Source organism: Tigriopus californicus, chromosome 6 (assembly GCF_007210705.1).
Source record: "Tigriopus californicus strain San Diego chromosome 6, Tcal_SD_v2.1, whole genome shotgun sequence".
NCBI lineage: Eukaryota > Metazoa > Arthropoda > Copepoda > Harpacticoida > Harpacticidae > Tigriopus > Tigriopus californicus.
This window is the reverse complement of record NC_081445.1, coordinates 9,555,393-9,577,232: the sequence shown is the minus strand read 5'-3', so window position 1 is coordinate 9,577,232 and position 21,840 is coordinate 9,555,393. Positions and strand designations below refer to the sequence as shown.

The 21,840-nt window shown below is 42.2% G+C and overlaps 3 protein-coding genes across 4 annotated transcripts; 1 reads left to right on the top strand and 2 right to left on the bottom strand.

The window, feature by feature from the left end:
• The first annotated feature begins 74 nt into the window (after nt 1-74).
• Nucleotides 75-2,819, top strand: LOC131881581 (uncharacterized). Its single transcript, XM_059228484.1, has 3 exons — nt 75-1,457; nt 1,526-1,756; nt 2,224-2,819. Exons 1-3 carry the CDS (start codon nt 1,176-1,178, stop codon nt 2,500-2,502), a joined length of 792 nt encoding a protein of 263 aa, XP_059084467.1. The 5' UTR covers nt 75-1,175; the 3' UTR covers nt 2,503-2,819.
• On the bottom strand, nt 2,470-4,104 carry LOC131881582 (C-signal-like). Of its 2 annotated transcripts, none has more exons than XM_059228485.1 (3): nt 3,962-4,104; nt 2,831-3,372; nt 2,470-2,755 (listed from the first exon to the last, which is right to left on the bottom strand). In XM_059228485.1, the coding sequence occupies exons 2-3, from the start codon at nt 3,367-3,369 to the stop codon at nt 2,527-2,529; spliced, it is 768 nt and encodes a 255-aa protein (XP_059084468.1). In that variant the 5' UTR covers nt 3,370-3,372; nt 3,962-4,104; the 3' UTR covers nt 2,470-2,526. The 2 variants fall into 2 exon arrangements, with proteins under 2 accessions (XP_059084468.1, XP_059084469.1); XM_059228486.1 differs by lacking the exon at nt 3,962-4,104 and adding an exon at nt 3,484-3,631.
• Nucleotides 4,000-6,428, bottom strand: LOC131881580 (uncharacterized). Its single transcript, XM_059228483.1, has 2 exons — nt 5,522-6,428; nt 4,000-5,103 (listed from the first exon to the last, which is right to left on the bottom strand). Exons 1-2 carry the CDS (start codon nt 6,209-6,211, stop codon nt 4,606-4,608), a joined length of 1,188 nt encoding a protein of 395 aa, XP_059084466.1. The 5' UTR covers nt 6,212-6,428; the 3' UTR covers nt 4,000-4,605.
• Between the last annotated feature and the right edge of the window lie 15,412 nt (nt 6,429-21,840).

Below are 21,840 nucleotides of genomic sequence, written 5' to 3'. Positions count from 1 at the left end.
GAAACGATAATCTCAAGACAGATAAAAACAATACCTCCAACCATGAACCACTGGAATATTGACGGGGACGCCAATGCCTAGAATTTGCGTTTTCTTTTTCTCTTTAAAAAGAAATAGAAAACAAACCTTTCATATAAATCTGTAATCTGCAAAATGAGAAAGGGGAAAAAATGTTGGACTTTCAAAAAACTACACTCAATTTGAACTTATTGCTGAAATGGAAAAATTAAAAAGACATCGCAAACAAGGACGTTACTTTTTTGTAGTTGAAACTTTTTGGATTTTGGTCATGTCTGAAAATATCACATGAAATGGTATAGAACAAAATAAAACACTTGGTCTTCCACAGAGTTCGTGCTAGCCAATCTAAGAAGCCCTGAACATAGGGCTGGGTAATGATTTTGTACAAATTCCTCATCCAAATAATCAGAATTGAATTAATTTGAAATGAGAGGCTAGGGTCAGAAGTTACAAAGAGTCACTTTAGGTCTGACGGCAAGGGGGTCCTAAATATCTCAACACGATTTGCCACCAACGTCTTTGTATTGCTACAATAAAATTTGGAGAATAATCTGAAATACAACTGGCAGAATATGGATGGGGCTTTTTAGGTAGCGAATGAACATTTCCATTTCAAAGCTATTCTACGCATGATTGCATAGTGGGCTTTGAGAGGGCCTAACTTTTGAATTGATAGTTGGAAGGAGATGCAGAACGTGGAAAAATCAGAATCGAAGCAAAGCGCTGTGTGTTGAATGTAATCGGAAATTGCCATCCTTGACCTCAGCCTCGCTCTCCATATTCCAGTGGTTCATGCGTCAACCATCCCAATATACTGAACCAGCCGAAACGGCTTTACTTCATCAGTCTTGAAGTACTTCCAAAATGGCAACAAGTCCATTATCTAGACTGCCTCCAATCCATTCTCGGCCTCCTTTGGTCGTCAAATCAAGGACAGACGGTTTTCACTTGACGCCAAAAAGGTTGAATTTCCTCTTATTTGCGTCCATTCCTATTGTCTTGATTAGTGTGGGATTATGCTATTACTTGGCAGGCTTAGCCACGCCTCCAGTGGATCCTTGGACCCCAGTGAGTTTCTATCCCTGCATTAACTAAACCAATCAGCCTTTGACCATACTGTCCAACAGATTTACAAAGCAGAGTCCATACAGAAAATGGTCCTTCAACATCACGTCTTGTCCACGTATTTCAAGACCAATACGCCAATGGCACTGGATAGCCAAGAGCTTGAAGGCAGAGTATGGTGCTCTTTCAAGACCAGAACTGGACTACCATTGAATTGCAGAGAGGAACGGACGGAACATAGGATTATTCACGAGGTCATTGGTCCTGAATCCACCGTTCTTGAGCTTGGATCACGCTTGGGCACGCTCAGTTGCGAGATCGCCAAAATCCAAAACAACTCGGGCCGACTTTTGGCCGTTGAGGCAGACAAGGTTAGCTAGATGTGCAGTGTCGTCCCTTTCTCCGGCTTGCGTTGATTATTTGCAATCGTTTGAAATAGGATTTGTGGAGCGTGTTGTATTATAATCAGTTGGCACATGAGTGTTCATTTTCCATCCTATTGGGAACCATCAGTCAGACCCCGTTCCAAGTGACAACCACTATTGAGGGAGACAGGATTATCAAACAAGTTCCCAAGGAAGCCGATTCTGAGAAAACGGTGACGGATCAAGAAACATCTCTAATTAACTCGCTCTCATTTCAAAAGGCACAAGATGCAGTAAGAATGAAGGTATGTTGTACAACTGTTCACTTTTGAGCTTTTTCGTTGAGGATTATTTCATCTCAGTTTTTTTCTTGAATCATTTTGATGCGGATAACATATGGTTTACTGAATCCCAAAAGCGCAGACGAGATTAGTTGGCGTTACATTTAGCTTCTCACTTTGGTATAGGACTTGAACTAACTTATTTTGCCATCGTATATGGCTGTCCTTGATTCGAGTAGCTTTACTGTACAAATTAACTGTAATTAAAAAAATTGAAAGGTTATCCAATAATGGTATTGGATAATCTCTATTTGATCATCGCTTTTGCCACCAAAAATTTCATAGCCAATCGCTTTTTACCAATTCGTGGTAGAAGGCAAGGGCTTACAACCATGACAATCGAAAGATTTGGTACAGATCAAAACGTAAAGACTTAAATCAAGCCTTTAACGATGCCCCTAATTGAGTTTTCTTGTAAACCATCCTTTTAGTTTGACACCGTTCTTCTCAATTGTGACGGGTGCGCGGCTCACTTTTTGGAAGAAAACTTTCAACAGTTGTCAAAAGTGAAGGTAATCATCATCGAAACCACCGACGACATCGCAAGCCGAGATTGCCAAGATCTTGATTGCGTGGAGTTGAAGACTTGGATCTTGAGACTGCAAACCGAATGGAACTACCACATCAAAGAGATCTCAGAGGAGCAGAATTATGCACTTCAAATGATTCCTTCCAAGAAGGTCTATCACTACGTTTTAATCAAAGAATAACGGACAAGCTTGCACATGATTTCTTCAAAATGGAATATCCGTTCCACTGTAATCCATGTATCTTCCCGAGTCCTTCAACGTGGCATTGTCTACCAAATCCAGGAGCTGCTTCACAGAATGTTCCACCGAGAACAATTGGTCCTTCGGGACATTTTTATGATAAGGCCTTGATATATCAGTATCCACCGTTCCTGGATGAAGAGCCAGGCAGATGATTTGGTTCTTCCCCCTTCCAAACTCCACGGCAAGATTCCTGAAATCCAGTAGATGACAATACACATCTGGAGTTTGAGTTGGTCAATAAATTCGTCAGTGATCTTTTACGTACCTGTTGGCCATATTCAGGGCCGTTTTGGACATTCGGTAGGAGTACCACCCTCCCAAGCGGTTATCCCCAATCGACCCAACCCTAGCCGAGAGGGACGCCATCACAGCCGAATGAGTTTGTTTCCCATCAGCAGACTTCGCACCAAAACTCCCAGATCCTTTTTTCAGAACGGGTGTGAAGTGTTTCGCCATCATGAGGGGAGCAAAGGTGTTCACCATGAAGGTTTCTTGAATACCGGTCAGGTCCACGTCGGCTAATCTAGTTTCTCCTCGTCCGGAGGGGTGAAGCATTCCACTTGAGTTTAACAGGAAGTCTACCTTGCCGTACTTGCCCTGCACATATTCTGACAACTTATGGATCTGGCCCTCTTGATTCACGTCCAAGGCCTGAACATCCACTCCGGAGAGCTCTTGAAGGCCGGTAGATTTCTCGGGTTGACGACAAGTAGCGATGACTTGGACATTGGGGCGCAAGGATAGCACCCTGGCGAACTCCAAGCCAAGTCCGCGACCAGCTCCTTGAATTAAGGCAATGGACATGATCTGAAACAGTGAAATGAACTTGAAGCAAAGACTTCAGGGTCATTCATTTTTGATCGGATATTTCAGATATTCCCGGCTACAGGGCACGGCAAATAAGTCTGAGCTACTTACTATAGCCAAAAGCCAATGACTTTTCAATTAGACTGCAGAGTTCTTGATGCGTCTGGTCTAGCTAAACTCCTGTTGTCGCTATGTAATGGACAAAGGGCTAGCATGTTTATGAACGAAAGAAATGTTGTTCAAAACAATCCAAATAAGTGGCATTCCTGCTCGGGTGTCAAACTAATTTAATTTTCAATCCGACTTCGTAGCTCATGCAAAAAGGTAAAAATGTGAACTCATTCAAATTTAAGATTTCATGCTTTAGCGTTTCAGTGCAACGATAATTGCCATTCAGAACCATTGTGTGGTGCTTGCTAATACTATTGAAGCCCTGGCTTTGAGGGAGAGCGCTCTTTGGTAGTGTGTCTGCCAGCGCTCAGGTTATCAAATTTGAGGTGGTTAGGCAACCATGACATGGTTGAAAACAGGTTTCGAATTCCTGTTTACCGAGTATGTTAGTGGGAAAGGACTTTGAAAGAAAACTCACCAAGACTTCAATGGAAGAACCAGTGTCGCTGCTGGAGGCTGAAAATCGAGAGCAACCTCTGTATCAAATTGACCGTAATGCTTGATGTTTCAGAGCTTCAGACAACTGGCTTTATTTGTTTTCTCAAGTACTGTTTAGGAAATATGCAATCAACTTGTTTCATGTTTGTGTACAGAAATATCTTTTTCGAAATAGAGGCTTTCCTCGAGGTTATTTTTCCACCGAGAGAAGAACGGTTCCACGAGGTCGCGGGATCATTTTAAACGCTGGCAAGGCTGCCTTGCTCAGCTATATATCGAGATGCTGGGTGGGTGGGCATTTTAGTGGGGGCGAGAAACATGGCCAATGGGCTGTGGTATAAATGATGATGACACTGCTGAGGTTCTTCGACCTGATGCCAGTGTTTGTACTGCTAGAATGCATGGGCACGCTGATCAGACTCTCTGAACAACCATAGGCGTGATAAAAGCGATCCTCGAAGATCCTCTTCGCCAACGGAGAGAGAGGCAAAAAAGAGCAAGGAAATTTTCCACTGAATGAAATATGAAACTGGTCGTCGTCCCTCGTCCCTAATCCCCCTCATTTTGGCACTTTCTCCCTCCTTTTCGTATGGCCAACGTACACGTGTGTTGACCCGGATGTGTTTAAGACTTGGACGGCAAAGCAATAAAGATAACTTGGCCCTTGGTCGAAGTCATGGACTTGTTCAGTTTGATGGTCTGAAAGTTGCCGCCTTTCAGATCGACGGGACCGCCACCTTTGGGCGCCTGGATGATTTGAATGGTCCGAATGGCCCGATTGGTTTCGTCCGACGAGAAGTCGCTTCCTTGAACTCGGATTTGACGCATGGGAGGGAGACCCGCTTGGGCTGGGCTGGTGTAAATGGCCGTGTCCTTGGGTTTGGTGTTTTGGTAGTGATTGCGAATGGTGCGCTTGAAGATGTTCTTCTCGGCGCCGTCCTCGATCCGCCAATAATTGCCGCGACCTTCGTTATTGGGCCGGGGCACTTTGGTGAAGCCCGTATTCAGGGTCAGATTGTGACGGATGGCGTTTTGCCAAGACTTGACGTCCATCCGATAAAAAGGATAGCGCTTGCTGATGTACACGTAGATCTCGGACAGAGGTAGCATGCGATCCGGCGCCTAAATGGAGGGAGAAAAATGGTTTGAATGCATCACATTGGGGTTATGAGTCGATGGCTGTCTTCAAATCCTATATAGATTGATAGTTTAACAGGTAGGCAGAAGTTTGATGACAAACGGGGTCAAAAAAGAAAAGTGGCTGGTTAGTATCGTTCGAGTTGAAATAATATAATGTAAACCTAAAATTTGTCATTTGCGTGATTATTACTTAAACAATAACCATCAAAACGGAACCAACGGAGGACGAAACAGTTCCATGTTGAAGCAGGGGAAGATTAGGTACGAAAGAACCTAAAAAAATCGGCCTTGGGGCGAACTGTCTCAGGTCATTGAAAACCCTGGCAATGTTTCCCAAAGTCGTCTTGCCCGAGAATTGATTTTCCCACTTGACCCTTTCCCCGAACTGGTGGTCTATTACCTGAATGAGCGACTCGGCAATCATTTGAGCGTAGGAGAGTCTGGGTTTCTGGAAGGAGATCTCATCATGGTTGGGCAAAAACTCGCGAATGGCAGTCTGACTCTCGTCCTCGCCGGTCACTTCTTGATGGTGGAGCGTCACAGTTTGGCCTTCATCGGCCACCACCACTTCTTCGGCCGCCTCATAGAACTGATGTCCGTTGAGGGTGTGGTTGTCGGTGAAATGACCTTGACTCATCTTGGCCAAGTCCAAGGCCACCGACATTTCGGCCTCACTCGAACTGAGTCCATTGGCGTGGCCACTCAAGTCTTCAGAAGCGTCCACCACTTCCTCGGCCCCCACCACCTCCTCCACGTCGCCAATCACCACTTCCTGGCCCATGTTGTCGGCATTCTCCACGATGAACTCGTGACAAGTCCCATGGGGCGACAAGGTCACTTCTTCTTCCACGCATTCCACCTCTAAATGGGGCGTTTCTTCGATCACCACGTCTTCCATGCGCATTTCCCTCTCATCATCCGGCAAGATGTGCTCAGGCTCGCTCTCCTGTCGGACGGCCGAGGTGGGCGTGGCGGGGGCGCTGGGGGCGGGATTGAGCTCGGTCACGGTGCCATCGCGCTGTAGAACCAAAATCTTTTGTTGTTGTTTTTGTTGTTGTTGTGGTTGGTGTTCCACAACAAAGTCGGCCATGGTGCTGGTCGGCACGGTCCAAATCCGGGGTTGAAACGGGCGGCAGGCCTGCCAGACAACGGCCCACACTTGGCACGGGCAATTCGGCGGGTTCGGACGCGGTCAATCCGGATGAAATCGGCTCCGTCCAGGGGAAGTACGGGAGTAGGGGTCACACCACGAGGCGTTGATTCTGGACCAGTGGCGCTGTCGTCGATTTAGGGGCCAAATGCTGGAGCCACCGCCCTTTCAGCCTAATTCGCGGAATGCCCGCCCTGGGGCTTGTGGCTGATGGGCTGAGAGGACGCCATGTTGTGGTTGGCGGAACTAGAGTGCCATATGAAGGGAAAGTGGGGCTGTGGGGTTGTGGGTGAGTCATTGTGGCCAAACAGGATGAGGTTGCGCATGTTCATGTCCTGAAAATATGATGCTAATCGTAAACTGGGTGAGAGATGTGTCCGAACTAGTTTTGATAAACGTTATTCTCTACCGATTAGTTGGCGGTGCTTATTTTTAAATTTGTGGCAAAATGTTAAAAGGTTTAGATAGAGACTTTAAGGTTATCAATATTGTGTTAGGTTAGGTTGGGTTTGATTAGGTCAGGTTAAGATTTAAAAAAAGGTAGCAACGCCAACTAATCGGTGGAGAATAACGTTTACCACTAGTTTTCCTTAGAGTAGAGACTCTTCACTACAAGTTGCTTGGCTGGCTGCTTTTGAATGCGTTGTGTGAGCAGAAGTTAACCTAAGATGAAAAGTTGCTGGTGTGAGGAAAACTAGCTTTGTTAATTGTTTTGAATTCTCCCTTAATTCCATTCCAAGTAGCAGTAGGGAAGTTCGCAAAAATAAAAGTGTTTCATTTTGTTACATTTAGTCATGTGATTATCCATTCAGGTTTTGAATCATTCATATTTAGTCCAATGTTCAATTTTGATATGTTTGGTCTTCTAAATGTCCAGTCTGTTTTGGCATTATTCATTTTCAATGCTATTTTCATTTGGCAGTACATTCAATGAATATTTTCTTCATAAAATTTGATTTATTTTGATTGAAATATTGAAGAAAAAAAATGCGCATGACGCTGTAATTTGTTTCTTCATTTCATTTTGTTTTTCAATATAAGTGCACCCATCATAGTGTTTTAAAAATTTGTTGGCTATAAGATTAAATAAAGTCAACACTAAATTTAGAGCATAAGCATTAAATAGAAGGGGAAAAAAACCGCATCATTTGGTGACAAAAGTTGAACAAATAAAAGGTAGAACTCCATAACGGAGATTTTTTTCGTATCATGGTTGGTANGTAGGGAAGTTCGCAAAAATAAAAGTGTTTCATTTTGTTACATTTAGTCATGTGATTATCCATTCAGGTTTTGAATCATTCATATTTAGTCCAATAACGGAGATTTTTTTCGTATCATGGTTGGTAGTGTGAGGTTTGAAATGTGAGAAAGCCTTTTCCCTTTATTTACATAATTCCTGATCAAAATCAACCTCATTTTTAAATCATTCACAAAGTTTTCTTGACATTGGAAAGGGGGTTGTGGTATATCGGATTGCACGGGACCAAAGCCTTTGAAAAATAATTCTAATTCTAAGAATTAGATAAGAATGAGGGAATGATGTAATTCTTTTGGCCGTGCTCTTATAAACAAAGAGCTCTAAAGTACGAACGTCGTAGCCCAGGAAGAATGCTACTAAAAGAGAATGAAACAGAAAAAGCGCCAAAGTCTATTTCAGGGTGCTCTTAACAACCAGTTTGATCAACATTTCAATCACAAAATAATCTTTGATATTTTAGGAAGGGTCTAAGGTAGGTCTTCAATAACAAATTGCAACAGTGTCTTATCATTGCCCTATTAACAAGGAATGAGTGAGAGAACTCATGGGCTTGAACCCTAGACATGTACAAGATTTAGTGCTGGGGCGAGTCCGGACTCAAGTCCGAGTGCACTCGAGCCTTTTACTAGACTTTGGTGGAATTGGCCGGACTCAAGTCTTTTACAAAGAACTCAAGTCTGGCCTCGTCAAATATTTTATTCATTTTTTCCTAGAATTTCGCAAGACGAGTCTTTTGCCAGACCTGATTCTACAGTAGAATGCTCGAGTCCGGCAAAAAGTCTAAATATCAAAACACACGTATGAGTCCGACTTTTGCCGGACTCGTCCCAGCACTACAAGATATATTTTCGCCATGCAAGGTCTTGTTTGAAAGAGAAAAACCAAGGGTGGTGCAATCATAGACGCCTTACGCTGCACAAAGTATATTTTTTACGTTCAGCACTTTAGAGGGCGCTTTGTCAGTCAGCCTCTACCAAATAAAGGACTGATTTGGCCGATTCCTTTTTATTGAATTATAATACATTTGTGTTGGTTTTCGGATAGTTCTATAAAAATCTTATGTTTAATTAGTGACCTGGGTCACATAATTACCTTAAAAGAAATTGTGTTGAAGGCAAGGCACTAACAGTTTATTTAGGAATCTACCATGCCTCTTCCCGTTCTCTTTGGGCCGTGTGAGGTTGCAAATAAGGACTCTTATTGAAAGAAAGGAAAGAGGAGATTTGATGTTTGTACAGATTTTAACTATAGCTTATGCGGAAACAACTGAACTATATATGATTGAAAGCAGCGCCTCTACAATCAGTTTCCACACACTAACCGCCGTTCAGTGGCCGCTCATCCGTATTAAAACCTGGTGGGCTGACTTACTTGTTGTGCATGCTTGTAGCGGATGCCTTGTGGTGAATACCACGTGTGGAAGATATTGCGTCGAAAAAAAAAGTCCACTTTCCAGTTTAGGGAAATAAAGCGAAAAACGTCAATTCAAAAGACCAATGAGTGTACAATACTTATAACATTTTCATTGAGAAATTGGCCTATTCTTAAAATTTTCTAACATGAATCAGTGTGCAATACATTCCTGTTTTGGAGCTCGCTGAGAACAGACGCATTTAGTTTGCTCTCGTTCTTATCTCCCAGGAATTTCGAACCAAGGTGTGACTTCCTCTGTTGCTCCTTGGTTGCTGTGCACGTGTAGTGTTCGTAGGTGTTTGTGTGTGGTGAATGAATGGGAATTGCCATTCATTCACTCAATTAGGTTTGGTTTTTCACGGCTCTTTGGTAAGACGTAATTACTTTAAAACCTAATAAGTTTATTGCTCATTTATGTTTATGTCTAGCTTTAGCAGTTTCTTTCTGATTTTTAGTGTAGTTTTTCTAGTTCCAAATCGTTATGTGTAGTTCTTCAGTTTGATTGTATGTGTCTTTAGAGTTAGAATTTATTGTTCATTACTGTATTGATTTATTTTGTGTTCGACCAGTTAGTTGAGTTTATTTCTGTGTTTTCTTGTTGATGTCCTAGTTTACATATGTTTCTTGATTCCTTGCTTTTCTCTGTCACTTACTTCTTGTTTACTATCTCCATCTTTGATTTGTATGTTAGTTTGATGTGAAGTATTTCATTCCTATTTTGCTCTGTTGTCCTGTATCTCAGGACAAGATTGCACAGCTTTTTTAGTTCTTTCTTCTCTTTTTCTTGGCCTGTTGATTTTGTTACTAATAGATAGTTCCTCCTGCATTCATGATGGAACGATTTTAGGAAAAGTCAGCAAAGAGGCTAGACAATGTTTGGACCTGGTCTTAGCTGGAAAGGATCCTTCCATAGTCAATAAGCCGTTTATTTATAGAGGCTTTAGTTGCTTGGGTCAATGAAACCAGGTGCTGCTTGAAGAACAGGCTCACCAAGTAGTTGAGAAGTCGACTAATTTGACCAACGTAGAAGTTGAAGTAGTATCTCCTCTTGAAAAAGCGCAGGAAAAGACAGTTGTAGAGAAAATAGTCTGTCCTGTTTATCGAAAGCAGCCTTGTCCTGAAGAAGGAAAAGGCTGTCAGTTTGACCACCCTAAATGGTGTCAAAAACTACTCAAGTTGGCCTTGAGAAGTACAATAGTAAGAAGGGATGTTCAAAGGTAATTGTCCTTTTTTTCACCCGTACATGTGCCGTCAGTCCATGAGACTTAAGACATGCTTTAATGTACGGTGTACCTCCGTCCATGTTGAAGGGACGCAAAGAAAGCCGAGAAATAGGATAGCTCAGTTTCGTAGTTTTAGAGCTGACCCTATTCCTAAACCTAATCCCACCCACCCCCTTCCTTAACCCATTTAGCTTCCTCCCTCACTCTCCTCCTACCCCCCACCCTCTCTCCCAATTCCCTCCTCTTCCTTCAAATACCCAATCCACCCCTATTCCTATAAAAACTCTCCTCCCTAATATTCCTGCCCCACCCCTATTCCCAAAATACGTTCCTATTCAAATGTAGCTGCCCAACCCATTCCTCAAACCCAACCATCCCCATTAGCTCATGCATTGCCTCCAGTAGAACGTAGCTTTGTTGATAAGAGGGATTTTTTACGGTTGGAGAGGATGGTCCAAGATCTTGTGAACTTGGTCCGTCAAAAGAGAGGCCCGTAAAGGGGCTATATTTGAACGTGCATTGTCTGATTTCTAAAAGAGACAGCACAAAAGTTAAGATCTTAGAAGAACTAGTTCGTTGTGATAGGATACGCCCTGATAATCCCATATTCCCACATGGGGGCGTATGCCTATATGTTAGGAATGATTTGCACATTAGTCATGTACAAATGTCGAATGGAGAAGTAGAGGTCTTAGTTTGTCATCTTCGACGTCTTGATTGCCTATTGTTACAATGTATAGACCCCCTTCTTGTTCAGCAAGCTCTTTTTCGTCAGCTCTCCAATTCACTGGAAATGAGTTGGACCTGGCAGTTTGCTCGAAGGTTTTCTTTGTAGGGACTTTAATTTTCCGGCTAGCGTTGTAGAGTGGGAGGTTAGTCCTGATGGGTATATTCCCATTTCGAAATCGACATCTCAGTCGTTCGAAAAAGCTGGAAGAATTTGCGATCTTGCGCAATTTCTCCCAGCACGTTGGTGTAGCCACTAGAGAGAATAGCGTTCTCGACTTGGTCTTTTCCAATGACCCTGATCTGATCCAGTATGTCCAGTTGACATCTACTAATCTGTCAGATCATCATGTTCTTGAGATAGGGTCGACCATTACTCAAAAGCCGGCGTGCTCTAGAGTAAAACCGGCCTAAAAGGTCGGTTTGGCTAAGTTCAAGTTCAAAGATGAACATTGGCCGTTGATTATAGAAAAATTAGAAGAACTTGACCTGATTTCAATTCTGAAACAGGAATCGTCCATAGATGCAGCCATTGATAAGTTAGTTTCAGTTTTTAAGGAAGTTTGCTCCAGTTTAGCAATCTCTGAATGTGTTCCGAAAGGTGGTACACGGACAAAAAATTCCAAAATATAGGAAGACTTTGTTCAAAAAGAGTTGCAAACTAGCAAAAAGGCTGAAGAGCACTTCGAATCCAGTAATTGTGGCTAGTCTCCAAAAAAGTTGGACGTAGTTCAGGGTAAGATTAAGGCCTCCATCGAAAATGACCAGTTACAAACTGAGAGTAAGGTGGTTCAGGATGTCAGGTCGAATCCGAAGGCATTTTTCTCTTATGCGAACTCTAAGAGAAAAATGAAACACCTTGTTGGCCTTTTGAGGTCGACGGGGAAGCCATGACAATGTAGGGACTATGGCCAACATACTTGGAGATCAGTTCTCTAGTGTGTTTTCAACTCCACTGAGTTTAGGAGCAACAGCCCATTGCTCTAATTAATGAGTTGTGGGACTGGCAAGGCTTGTCAAGTTGAGCATTTAGATGATCTTGTAGTCACAGATCAGGATGCTTTAGAGGCCATCAGAGACTTGAGACTCTCGAGCTCCCCTGGCCCTGATGGAGTGACATCTCAGTTTCTGATGAGATGCTCACAGTTCTTGCTCCTGTTTTCTCGTACTTGATGCGTTGCATCTTGGACCAGGGCAAGTTCCCCTCTTCTCTGACGGTAGCTCATGTTGTTCCAATTTTCAAAGGGGAGATAAGTCACTCCCCAGTAACTACAGGCCAATTTCTCTCACTTTGAATATTGCGAAGGTGTTTGAGAAGATCATGAAGTTCAAACTTGTTGAATTTCTTGATATACATGAAGTCCTTCCTCCTAGCCAGCATGGGTTCCGAGCACATTTTAGCACGGTTACCCAACTGATTGAACATATAGAGCAGGTTATTGAGGGACTGGAGAGCCATAAATCAGTCGATGTAGTTTATCTCGACTTTGCCAAGGCCTTTGACAAGGTAGATCATGGCCTTTTAGTTAACAGGCTCCATGAGATTGGAATCCAAGGCAGGGTTCTCAATTGGCTAAGAAGTTTCATTTGTGGTAGGAAACAATTAGTTAAGGTTGAGGGATCGCTTAGTGACATACATGATGTCAAGTCTGGTGTCCCTCAGGGCTCCATTTTGGGTCCTCTCCTTTTCATTATCTTCATTGCTCCGCTTCAGAAGCCTGGTAGTAGTAATGTCAGGATCTCTTCCTATGCTGATGATACAAAATTGGTAGTTGGTAGGAATGGTCAGGATTCCGTTGTTCTTGCAAAGGTCCTAGACCAAATTTATTCCTGGGTTGCTGCGAGTAACATGGCCTTGAATGGAATGAAATTCCGCTCAATGACCTTTGGGTCGACGCCATTAGACACTCCACTATTAGATGATGACGGTAAGGACATTGAGCAGGTCTCATCCATGAAGGATTTAGGTGTAGTCCTCCAAGATAGAGAAAGTTCGATGAGCATATCCAGTTGAAAGTTGGTAAGGCTTTTCAAACATGTGGTTGGATATATCGCACGTTTAAGTCCAGAGATAGTTTCACGATGCTAACTCTGTACAAGTCGATTGTTCAGCCGCATCTTGAATATGCCTCTCCCATTTGGGCTCCAATTAGTTCAGCAGGTTTGCAAAATCTCGAGCAGGTCCAAAGATGTTTTACTAGGAACAATGAAGATATGAGAGAGCTCTCGTATTGGGAGAGGCTAGAAAGGTTGGGGATTGTACGTACTCAGAGTAGGTACGAAAGGTATCTGATATTGTATTTTTCAAAAGCATCCATGAGCTTTGTCCCAACCCAGGGTTTAGGGTCAATTCTAGTGACCGTAGAGCTTAATGTGCGTTTTGAGAGCACCTTCAAGTCTTCGAGAATCCAGGCTAGTTCGAACAATGAAGTCCACATCTCTTCTTTCTCGGGCTCCTTCATTGTTTAATTTGCTTCCCTCTGATATTCGTAGGGAATACGTAGGCCTTGTTGATCCGGTAGCATCTTTCAAGTCCGACTTGGACAAATTTTTAGATAGCATTCCAGATCAACCCTACATTCAAGGATTAGCTCGGTCTGCCAACTCAAATTCATTGGTAGACCAAATATCATATAAAATTGAAAGGTAATAAATAGACGAATTATAATCTTTCATTTTAATAGTACTGGGGATTACATTCCCTGTAGCGGTTAGAAAAGCCCGTGGAAAACAACCAAACACAAAAAAAAAAAAAATTACCACGCTCAAGTTTATTCCAGTTTTTTTTAAGATCAGAGCAATGCAACAATTCCGTTCTAGTAATAGCCCCCGCTCCATGTAGCTCCTAAATGAGGTACCAGATCTGTAACCACCTCTTCCACAACCAGAGTGACCACCACTTAAGTAAGCCTCATTGTAGCCGCCGCCCCCGCCACCTCCATCAACCCTAGAATAACTAGACCAGCCACCTTCACCGCCAGGACTGTCGCCGCCCCACCAGAATAGCCAGATCCACCAGAGTAGCCACCACTTCTTCAACCATAAAAGCCTCCTCCTCCACCACCTTCAGAATAGCCTTGATTAAAGCCGTTGGAGTAAGAATTGCAGCCACTTTGGCCGTTACACATCTTCCATATTTGATCAGCTGATATTTTGGTCCCTCGAGAAGAGAATAAAATCTAACATAACCCAAGGACACTAAAGCAAGGAAACGGCACTTTTTGTGATCACCAAACCTTTCCTGCCAAGTAAGGCCTAAATTTCTGCTGCTGAAAGTTTTGAATGTCAATTATTGGCATAATTATTGGACAAAATATCAGATAAATATCATTTTCGTAACCATTGATGGTATGTGCTTAATACCAGGCATATAAATGTACTTAAAATGACTTCAAACTTGCCTTAGAGTACAATAACTGAAAAGTGCTAATTCGGTTTCCTTGATAATGCACAAATTTGCTCTAATCACAATCAGTCAATACTCTTTTGCTAAAATGTTATTTGTAGAAAATTGTTTTAGAAACATCATGACCAAATTTCAAGTAATTTTGTGAACTTGTTATGAAACTATGGCTCTCGCTCTTGGAATGGCCCTCAACTCAAAAGTAGAAGTACTGTAGCTCTGAGTTGCATATCGTTCTTTACATTCATTTGGATGTTTCATAATCATGGAATAATATATATGTTGAGATATGCCACCTATTTCATTTGACTATTTTAGATGCTTTTGCAAAATGAACAATTTATTGGAGTCCTAAGTTCAAATTGCAATCTAGTGTACCGTACTTTGGTATTACTCTGTGCCCCTTAAATAATGCCTGCCTTTTTTGCAAACTTCCTAGTAAATAGAAATTTAAACTCTACGAAAAGATAACTCATTCATTTTTCACCATTGCCTGACGTTTTTTTGCCAAATGTGCGGATTAAGACAAAATTATTAATTGCCCATCCCAGCTATTCTAATATGTTAATATTTATGTACATTTACTTTTATTTATACATTGGAGGTTGCGTTGTTTGCCTTTCGTCCATGACGTAGCGTATTGTAACTTTTGAAGATTTTTTTGGTTGAAATAAAAAATGTTGACACTTTGAATCCACAGAAACCGTTTATCTATTTGGTTGATTTTAAGATAAACAAGTGCCAAATTGTAAGACCCATTCATCTGACCCCCACAAGTAAAGGCCTAAATTAGAGGGCTTGTTGGAGGAAATTCACTCCGACCAAGCCACTTGAGACACTTTGAACGCATTTTGGTGGTTGGGCAGCAGGGTGTTGGACTGATCGACGTCTCTTGCGTTACTCAGTTTCAACCACACCAGACAAACGAGCCATCAACTTACTGGCTCCCTGAATTCGGAACTTGATTTTGAGAATCACGTAACTAAACGTGCTCAAAGCCGATCCCCATCGCACATACCAGGCAACCGTGAGGCATAAATTTCTAGATGCTGGATGTCGGACGACCGACCACTCGGTTGGCTAAACAGTACAATAAACCGGTTTGTAATCAATTCCCAGGAGACCATCCATTGTACTGTTTTACCAGCGTGGTCGGTCGTCCGACATCCAGTGTCTAGAAATCTATGCGTGAGGGAGGCAAAAAAATCTCAGAAATCTTGTGAGTGTCGCTTCTCTGACTAGCCCTTTAACTTAAGCAGTATATTAATGGTTCAATGCAATAGTTTTAGTTGGGCTGGGTTGGAAAGGGCTCACCCAACTCAACTCCATGATTAATACACGCATCCCACAATCATGCTTGCTTCCTAGATACCATTTAAATCCAAAATCGTATTATCTAACCCATATGGACATCAATCAATCATTCAATAATTTGAGACAAACTGCCAAATCGGCCCCAAACAGGTCCATGAGAAATGATGAAAGACTTGTGCAGTGAACAAGCGCCCCAATTCGTGTCTGCTCGAACGCCTCCATGAATAACGGTAGACATAAACCACTGAAATTTATGGACGTACCTCGACCAATTTTAGTCATAACAAAAGGCCAATTCAGCCACAATTACCTTTAGGCTGTCTGTAGAAACTTTGGTCCGATTTGTTAGCCAGGGCTGCCAGTTATATGTTGAGAATTGCGTTCTCTTGAGTTTCAAGAAAGCTATGGCCAGAGTGAACCTGCAACATGGCAGGACTATTGGTGCAAACCTGATGACTAGTCTTATTCATCGAGATACGTCCATAATTTTCAGTGTGGTATTTGCTCTAGAGTATGTACAGCAGCTTGACAGCCGTCATCTCAAAGTTCTCTTTTTAACGACCATAGCGGCAGCTCGGTTGCAAGGGCCTCGAAAACAGTTGTAGATTAGAGCTTAATTCTTCTTTGAAGAAAAAAAAAAAGATTCCGTGCAGCAAGATTGGAACTCACTACTGACAAAAATACAGTCGGTAGTGACAACCGAATGACAAGTCGGGAGGTATGCTGCGTCAGCTGACACCAAGCTCCTGAAGATCGAAGGAATCAGTGTTGACATTATGGCATCAAGGTGACCAGTTTTCAATGTCATTGTAACCATGAACCAAACAGGCAGTGCTGCCATAATGCCAAAATATATATCAATTTTACAGCTGTTTGGGTAGAAAATTTTATGGAATTTGTCGCAGTAGGAAATCTTTGAAATCGGAAATTGATCCTTTGAGTCTTCGCCACACGTTTGCGGAATGGAGGGAAAGGCAGCCTGGCCCAAGAAGTCTTCCATATCTGCCACATTGATTGACGGCGGTATGAATGATGGTGTCCAAGACAACCATGCAGATGCTAAATCCTCCTGAAGCAGTGCAACAAAAGCCGAAAAAGCGGATCAAACATAAGGTTTGATCAAACGTCAAATGAATAGTTTTTTTTTTTTGGTGCGGACTTCCTTACCGCTACCGGGATTGGAATCCCAGCAGTTCAAGACAAGAAGATTATTTATTATACTTGACTTTTATTTATATATATTATTTGATCGACCAATAAATTGGAGTTGGCTGATCTGGCTAATCCTTGAAAATAAAGGTTGATCCGGAATTTTAGTCAAAAACTTGTCCAAGTCTGACTTAAATCTTGCTACTGTATCAACCCCTACATAAACCCTACGAATATTTGAGGGCAGCAAATTGAACAATGAAGGAGCCCGAGAAAGAAGAGTTGGAACATCAATCTAAACTTTTTGATTAAAAAAAGTCCAATCCTATAGTCACTCGGATCAATGTGATCTTTACACAATCATACATACTTCTCCTTCCTGTCATTGGATATTTAAGCCATTACAAGAAGTCCCTCATTTCCCTCCCTTAATGATTTCATTTTAGATTCGGCTGTTCATTGCTCTGGTTGTCGCCAAGAGCTGAGGAGCCACCTCCAATTATTTGCCAACCGCGACTCTGTAGCGTGTCAGTGCTTCTTTTGTCGCCAGCCAGTCAACCACAATCATGTGCGGGTGGATCAAGATTTTGCGACTCTAATGGAAGCCAAGGCGTGGATTGTCCAGGACCAACTTGACCATGTATTTACAGTTCCCAGCTTTTTCCCCCAATGGCAAACTCCCACTGTAGTTTTCCGCCAGTCACTCTCCCGCACATGGAACTCCCCCAACATGAAACTCCCCAAGGAGTGAACTCCTCCACAGTGAACCCCCCCAACATGAAACTCCCAAAGGAGTGAACTCCTCCACAGTGAACTCCCCTAACAGCAAACTCCCCACGGAGTGAACTCCTCCACATGGAACACCCCCGACATGAAAACTCCCCAAGGAGTGAACTCCTCCACAGTGCACTCCCCACAGTGAACTCCCCAAAGTGCACTCCCCCACAGTGCACTCCCCACAGTGAACTCCCCCACAGTGAACTCCCCCTCAGTGAACTCCCCTCAGTAAACTCCCCACAGTGAACTCCCACCACAGTGAACTCCCCCAGAGTGAACTCCCCCACAGTGAACTCCCCCAACGGCAAACTCCCCCACAGTGTGTCCCACATGGAACTCCCCCACAGTGAACTCCCCCAAAGTGAACTCCCCCAAAGTGAACTCCCCCAAAGAAAACTCCCTCAAAGGCAAACCCCTTTTTCAGAGTCTCTACTCGAGGCTCTCCACTTACCTCATGACCCGGTTTTGGGTGGACGTAATTGGCTTTAAGATTAAAAAAATATTGAAATCAGCTCAGGGATTTGTTAAGTAGTCTGCACAAATGCTTATAAAGTTCTAGTACGCTAACGGCCATAAAACCTAGATGATGCATTTGAGAACAAGCACCAAACATAGCAAAAATGATATAATGTCCTTTCCAATCAAATCATGCAACATTTATTGAGCAGCAACTTCAACTGATGTGATATCAACTCATGTGACTTCAAAGGACTTATTGTTCACTGGATTTTTTTTGCAAAATGTGTTTTACTGCAATTTGCAAGACCTAAAGAAATCATTAGTAACTTATCCCAACAATCTTTCTAGTTCATCAAATGTTCTGTTAAAAAGTGATCAAATCAATGCCCAATAAATAACATGCTCTATCTAATGTAACTTATGAATACTCGGGAGGGTATTTTCAATTTAGCTCCAAAAGCTTTCATTTGAAAGTGACAAGCGATCTTTCAACGTGGGGCATAACCTAATTTGTTTCTGTTTGTCGAGATCGTACAACGCAGTGATATCACTCACAGCCACCTGACCTGTACTTCTTGAAATTGTGTTTGTTAGTCAGTAGTTTTGGGTTAATTTCAATAGATGAGGCACGTCACTCATTATGATTATCTGTTTTCCTCCATGCTTGAAGAAAGGTTGATTTTCTGAGACCTTTAATTCCGCCGTGAGGGGTGTGAAGTTTGGTCCTTGGTCGCTCACGACAACCTCCAGTGAAGGTTCACACCATTGAGAATATCTATGGCTTGATACACGAAGGTTCGAAGAGTTTTGGACGGCATAGATGTCGTCACGCAGAAGTATGCAAAGTCCTGTCACCAGTACTTCCTTGGGCCAGTTACCACGAAAACCATTGCTCTTCCAGATAACTCAAGTGGTCCTCGACAGTTTGCTCGTAGCCCAGGTAGTCTGTCCTGCTTGGAATTATACTGCACATTTTTTTTAAGGATAAATAATGAAAGAGAAGACAACAGACCTTGTCCTGGTCATCACATTGCTTTCGTTCTAAGAGCCAAGAGCTCTACAAGATTGGGACAAAAACCCTCCCAAAATTGTAGATCTGAACTCCATTTACTAATGGTTGATTGAAACAGCGGGTAATTATAAGCGAGGCTGAAGAAACCTGTAGAATGTTGGCGATTTGTAGTAAACGGATATAGCAAAAGCTTAAAACTGATCTGAATATTATTTCTTCTTGTATATCTTGTGCCAAATTTGGATCTGAAAAAGGTCGAGCTCATCTTCACCAAGGTAACCTTTAAAAGAATCAATGAGAAAAAGAGGATTCATTAACCTTTTCTTATTCATTCTGTCACTCTATAGTAACAGTCTAATTGCCTAATTTTCAGCCTTGAGCGATAACGTAATTTTGTCCAGATTTCTCTCAATTCTCATTTTGTTCCAACATTCAGATCTTCTTTCTCTTCTTCTTTGATTTGAGCAACTTAACACATAAGCATGATTACCTTCAAATTTGTGACTCTTCGGGATTTAAGAAATTTGGAGCGGCTCTATGTTAATGTTGGGATAGATCGGACAAAATCCGGTATTGAAAACGTGTGTCAGTTCTTAGAGCGGTCTGATTTTCGTGGATTCTCATTCGATGGACTCAATTTGGGATAGTTTGTTATTCTGGATACCATTGCCTCCAAACAATTTGGAACTGAAGACAATAACACCGTCATCGTTTACTTATCCCAGGATATGATCAATGATTTCAGCCACCATCCCACTTCAATTTTCACTGATGGGCTCATGGTACCAACAAGTCCAAGTTCGCTTTTATTTCGGTGCTGGTGTCAGGTCAGAAGAAATTAATTTTTTTTTCGTCTCACTCTATATCATAACCAACTCATTTATTTAGACTCTCGTGGCGAAGGCACCCCTGTCATGCAAGTCATTGGTGATGCAGAGTCCTGTTCCGTTCTCACACCTGCGTTCAGAATTTTGAAGGCGCTCGCTCCAGAGCGAGCGTCAGTAAAACTATTGGTTTCGGATCTAAGTCATTCATTTATGAAAGCGTGCAATAGGGACCTTTAAGCTGATGTCAAACTCAACCTTCTGAGAAAAATGGTCACGAAACCTCCATTTTGATTCGTTCTTGGCGGGTCACTTGTCACATCTCATTTCCTAATACAATAGCTTAATCAAATCGACGGAGATTCTTGCGACAGTCGTCTTCCATCTTGACTGGAATCTTAGGTTAATACTTATTGTCAACCATTATTAATCAGACTCGAATCTTGTAGTTTATGTAAATAATTGAGCAAGCTGAACCGTTATGTCATATGTTGCAAAAGGTTTCGCGGGTGAAGTCGAGTATCTTGAAATGCTGAATTTGTTTCTTACACCTTTCACATGAATAACAAGATGAGCACTTGCAGGCAGAAATCGATTCCAGAAAATTTGAATTAAAGTGGGAGAACGATAAATACCCGACTAGAATGAGATATCACACTAATTATGACTAGAATTGTTTATTGTGTGAAAATACTCAAACATCGAATTGATGATAACAGAAGGGGTTTAATAATGGACTAATAATTTAGAACCATCCTAGAAAAAAGTTTTTTAAACGCACTCAATGTTCAAGAATGTTTCAAGCATAAGTGTTCCATATACAAGCGAACGCATAAAAAGAATGGTAACGTGCACGAGATTTGACATTTCATTCCAAAAGGACCAATTTTTATATTTGCGCGTCTTCATCAAATCTGATCCTTCACGAGCTAAGAAAAGTGAATGCAAAGATTGGTGATCCCAAAGAAGTGATATTGTTAACAGTCTTAAGCACACCTTCAACATAAGAGGGAAGTCCAAGAAAGTACGTCTCACTTTTAATGTTTGAAGAAAGTGAAGATATTCTGCCCGGATAAGAATTGTGCACTTAGGGATTCTTCTTTGCACTTTGTCTATACGGCCAATATCCCTGTTAGGAGGGTTCCATACTTCGAGCTTAGTCTACATTAAAAAGTGAAGAGGAGAATCAAATCACAGCCAGTACATAAACAGTTGGGTAGAGACAAGCGATGAAAATCTTGATTAGTACAGAGATTGGGTGGGTCAGATTGAACAGATCCTGTTTCAGCTCCCGCCATTGATGACATTTGGACCGGAGCCGGAAAAACGTGCGTGACCGCCAATATTCCGAAGGGATGTCAGGCCAAGGACAGTAGAGGTGTTAGTACGTCCTTGACCGAGAAGGACAACTTGTGTCCGGACATCACCTCGGAAGGTCAGGTTCCCAACACTGGGACACTAATCTGGTCAGCCCGATGTTTGGCTGTAAAAATACTTCCATGCATTTTTGGCATATTGGGAACGCACAGAAATCGTTTGAGGAATTTGGTGAAGGTGGCATCGGCGGATTTGGAGGGCGGATTGAGCGGAAGGCAGTAGAGGAAAATTGGGTTGATGTAGGTCCGGAAGAGTTGAAGAACTATTAGAGAGGGAAGATTCTTGATTGGAAGTCGATTGGAAATGTTTTCGATCCTAGCCCTAGCCTTGACTATTGATGATATTTGAAATGGTTGGTGAGAAAAGTGAGTGGGTTTGAAGGTGCTTTGAGGAGAGATCACACCAAAAGAGCGATGGAACTGGTGACCGAATTGAGTTGGGCTTTGCTTTTTGAAATAGTGGGAGCTAGAAACTTTCAGACCAGTTAATTTAGCCTGACAACTTTAAACCTGAAATGAAGAGATTTAGCTGATGAGCAAGCAAATAATATCTTTTGAATGAAATGTTTCCCTAGGTTCAATGTTTCGATTCAAAACAAAAACATTCATGATTCAGGCCTTGACAGTGCTAAAAA

Bases quoted from the DNA above. Each gene is read 5' to 3' on its own strand.
- LOC131881581 (XM_059228484.1), top strand. From the start codon at position 1,176: ATGGTCCTTCAACATCACGTCTTGTCCACGTATTTCAAGACCAATACG. The intron at 1,458-1,525 runs GTTAGCTAGATG...CGTTTGAAATAG, and splicing joins TGGCCGTTGAGGCAGACAAG to GATTTGTGGAGCGTGTTGTA. The intron at 1,757-2,223 runs GTATGTTGTACA...CCATCCTTTTAG, and splicing joins AAGATGCAGTAAGAATGAAG to TTTGACACCGTTCTTCTCAA.
- LOC131881582 (XM_059228485.1), bottom strand. From the start codon at position 3,369: ATGTCCATTGCCTTAATTCAAGGAGCTGGTCGCGGACTTGGCTTGGAG. The intron at 2,756-2,830 runs GTACGTAAAAGA...ACTGGATTTCAG, and splicing joins GCCCTGAATATGGCCAACAG to GAATCTTGCCGTGGAGTTTG.
- LOC131881580 (XM_059228483.1), bottom strand. From the start codon at position 6,211: ATGGCCGACTTTGTTGTGGAACACCAACCACAACAACAACAAAAACAA. The intron at 5,104-5,521 runs GTAATAGACCAC...CCCTCCATTTAG, and splicing joins TTGCCGAGTCGCTCATTCAG to GCGCCGGATCGCATGCTACC.